Source organism: Dermacentor andersoni, chromosome 6 (assembly GCF_023375885.2).
Source record: "Dermacentor andersoni chromosome 6, qqDerAnde1_hic_scaffold, whole genome shotgun sequence".
Lineage (NCBI taxonomy): Eukaryota > Metazoa > Arthropoda > Arachnida > Ixodida > Ixodidae > Dermacentor > Dermacentor andersoni.
In genome coordinates, this window is record NC_092819.1 from 41,764,312 (window position 1) to 41,768,062 (window position 3,751).

Consider the following 3,751-nt stretch of genomic DNA (forward strand, 5'->3'; position numbering starts at 1 on the left):
CTGTCGCGCTAAAGTACCCCATATTTCAGAGCGCACCTGGTAGTCAGAATTGACACACATTTTTCAACTACGGCTTATCTCGTCGAAGACGCACTCTGAGCTCGCTGTCGTGTACAGTACACAATTTGTTTACAGCGCTAAGGGTAACGTGCAAAGAATGCCTTTATATGCATCAGAGAAGCGTCCACGTAGCTGCACTCTTCTGATTAGTGTTTTATGGATACCGCTTTTTGACACGCACGAATTTTATGTCGACGATATTCCCGCAGTGACGAGATGAAGCGATGGTGCGTATGCGCACAAAATAGCACGTATAACGGTTGGTGCCCAGTTAATAAACTGTTGATATCAGCGCCCGTCATTTGCGTTTTTTGTTTGTGTCTGTTCGCCACATCACGCTAAGTGACCATAATCAGAGGGTTCAAAAAGCTTTACTGTGTAATATCTGTAGCAGACATTTCCAAGCCACAATAAATAAATAAATAAATAAATAAATAAATAAATAAATAAATAAATAAATAAATAAATACTACAGTGACCTTACGCTAAATTTTCTTTTCAGGCACCTAGCACTAAGTGCGCCTGCTGTAAGCGCCGACTGTTTCCGATCTTCGGAGTGGCCCAACAATTCTTCGCAAAGAGTGATCGATGGCAGCAGTACGAGAGCAAGGAGTGGCACAGGGAGACTCGCAAAGGAACACGGCCGTGGCGATGCCCAGCATGGCGAGCCAGAAGAGCAGCAGGTCCTGGAAGTCCGAGAACGTCAGGCGGCCGTCGCTGATGACCTGGCCACAGCCTTCCCAGTTGCCCGAAGACTCCTGCCACCACTTGGCCACCAGGCCGGATTCGCGAAGCCACAGTATCCTGCGACGTTTTTCTTTTCTTTTTAATATTTCCTAAACAGCATTTCAGGCAGCTGGGCTGCCCAAATTAAGCGGGAAAGGTTACGTAACATACATAAGAGTCATCAAAGATAGAAAGAAGCGTTAGAAGGCCCAGTAACAGTTGCCGGCAGGCGACTGCACATTGTTCAGCAGCAATACGAAGATGATATTCGTACAACTTTTCGCTAGTAATGAACGTGTATACTTGTATAACTTTTCTGACAGCTTCGGTATGAAGACCATTCCGACAGTCGGAACAAGTACTGACACGCTGCGAGCTTATGTCGCTGTAGAAGAGAAGGTCAAAAAATATTTTTAATCGTTATGTCCTGTATAGAAGGTGGAACACTTCAACAAAGAGCTTCCTTATGCATGTGAAACCAGCGGCGGATACCTATAGGCCGCGAGTAATCGAATGCGTGCCACCCTTGAAACATAGCCAGTGGGATGCAATCCAGGATAATGAGAGGAGTGTCAAATATTTAAAGGGCGTTAAAAATAATGCGCGCGTGTAATTGATTCTTCAAACTCTGAGTGAGAGAAATCAAGTTTATTTTACAAACGGCGTATGAGCCAGACGACAACAAAGGATAAGCAACGACATCCTAAAGACGGAAAATGTCGTCAATATATCAGTCGCGATTCTAAAGAGAAGCCAGATGTGGTCTAGCCACGAAAAGACTCAAGATAGCAGTGATGCATTACATGCCCAGGAGGGCAACAAAAACTCATGTCTTGAGGCAATATTTTGTAAAAGCATTTTTCTTAATGCATTCCCTACATTTGGCATCTCTGATGCGTAAAATTCGCGCGCGCCCCCTTATCGCGCACGTGTGACGTAGTACCCAGTTCAATCTAGCGATCGCGTGCAGCATATCCCATGATAATGCTACACAAGCGGCCCGCGCGTTTTTCGTATGTTTCGGCCAACGGGGACCGAGGACTAAATGGCACTGAAGACAGGTTGAAGTTGCCCTCTTTTGGCGTCCCTCGCCCCCGCTTTCATTTAGCAATGCGAAGCAGAACGGCATATACGCTAAGATGTCAAAGAAGCATTGACTTTGAATAAGTATAAGAAGAAAAAGCAAGGTAAGTGTAAGCGGAGGGATATCTTAAAGCAAACAAGCTAGGAAAGCAACACGTACAACTGACGCAAGGGACCCGTTCACAAGTGAGGCGCCAAACTCGGACACAAATGGTAAAGCAGCAAAAACAGCCAAAACACTGGAAAAGCTGCAGGACGTTTGATCTAAATATTCCGAAAAGCGCTACAAATATATGGCAGGCAAGGTTCGTGAGCCGCTTCATCATAGTTCATCTATAAACAGCGTTCGGTTTTGCGAAGTTCAAAAGTCACAAAGATGATGACGGCGTGAAACGTTTCCGACAGCGCCGGTTAGGCATTGAAGTTCGGCATAGTAAAACACATTTATCAGCCCCACATTATGAAAAACTAATTGCAAATGAAAAAGGGGACAGCCAAAAACGCAGCCTGGAGATCTGCTTGATGTACATCGAATACCGGTAGCAGGGCAAAGGGCGTACGTACGCTACTGTCGTACGCCCTTTCCTGTATCGCCGTGTAAGAAAACTAAGTTCTACTTCCTCATAACCTGTTGGCATATCGTGTGTGTTCACTATCGTGCACTATAGTACTTCGTGGAAGCGCTGACCTGTTATTTATGGCTTGCCTCCGCGCGGGCGACAGCCTTTTGTTGAGGTAGAAGACCGAGTTGAACTTGAACATGGGCTCCCGGGCAAGGTAGAACTCCCCGCGCTCGAAGCTGGCGCACGCCGCCGTGGCCCTGGCGGCGACGCTGGCGCGACTCAGGATAAGCACCGCCTTGCCTGCCACCACTTCGAGCAAAGTTTGGTCCGAGAGTACCACCGAAGTGGGCAGGTCCGTCTTGTGCGTCTGCATCATGCGCCACACCGTCTGGTAGTCGGGGTCCTTCGAATCCTGCGCGAAAGACACGAGAAAGGGTAATTAAAGGGGAACGAAGACAACGGCGCTTTGCTGGTGAGGGTGCAGGCTTGTGCTTAACTTTCAGCTTGAGCGTGAGCGTGTGTGTGTGCGTGCGTGTGTGCGTGTGTGTATCAACACACATGCACACCTCCGGCAGTAGCAGAAGGTATGTGATGCGTAATAGGGCTATCTCAACATTTGTGATTTGCAGCAAAGAGAGCGACTCCTGAAATATATTATTGGATTGTTTTTTCTGGAAAGAACGTCTATATAGCATTATAGAACGACTATATAATCTTGCAAAGTGACAAGGTTTTTATATTTTATTCATTTGAATAGCATGTTTGATACTTACACGCACGGAGGACACGCCCGCGCTGCCGGCGACGGTGTAAGGCTTCATAGCTGGCCTAGACGCCAGGTGGCGCATGCTGTCGATTCGGTCAGCCTCCTCCCGGACCATCATCATGGCCTTCATCTGGCCGGCCACCACGGTGGTCACCACGATCACCAGGAGCCAGAAGCTGCCCACCACCACGCGCGCCGAGAGCCTCTTGGGCGTATACTTGGAGGCTACACGCGATCATAAAGTGTGCACACAATCGAATGTTGACCGATTTGATTGCTAGACTTACGAAAAACATTACAGTACACTCTAAACAAAAAAGTTTAGACTCCTGCGGAGTATCTTGTGTGCCCGAAGAAAAATCATCTGTCTTGAGTTTTTATTTTTTACTTGAAAACTCTGCGCTTGCAACTTTCCTGTCGAAAATGCTATGTCACGCCGATAACGCGCGTGCCATTTGTGACCCGGAAGTAGCGGGCGAGAAAGAAAGATGAAGGCTCTTGTTTCGGGGCAAGATCGTTTGCAACCAAATGGTGCAAACTTATCTTATAGTGT

At 47.2% G+C, this 3,751-nt stretch overlaps 1 protein-coding gene across 1 annotated transcript; it reads right to left on the reverse strand.

Annotated features, from left to right (window-relative positions):
* Nucleotides 1-413: 413 nt before the first annotated feature.
* On the reverse strand, nt 414-3,373 carry LOC126521956 (uncharacterized). The gene is made up of 3 exons (XM_050170709.3): nt 3,206-3,373; nt 2,558-2,844; nt 414-864 (listed from the first exon to the last, which is right to left on the reverse strand). Exons 1-3 carry the CDS (start codon nt 3,326-3,328, stop codon nt 573-575), a joined length of 702 nt encoding a protein of 233 aa, XP_050026666.3. The 5' UTR covers nt 3,329-3,373; the 3' UTR covers nt 414-572.
* Between the last annotated feature and the right edge of the window lie 378 nt (nt 3,374-3,751).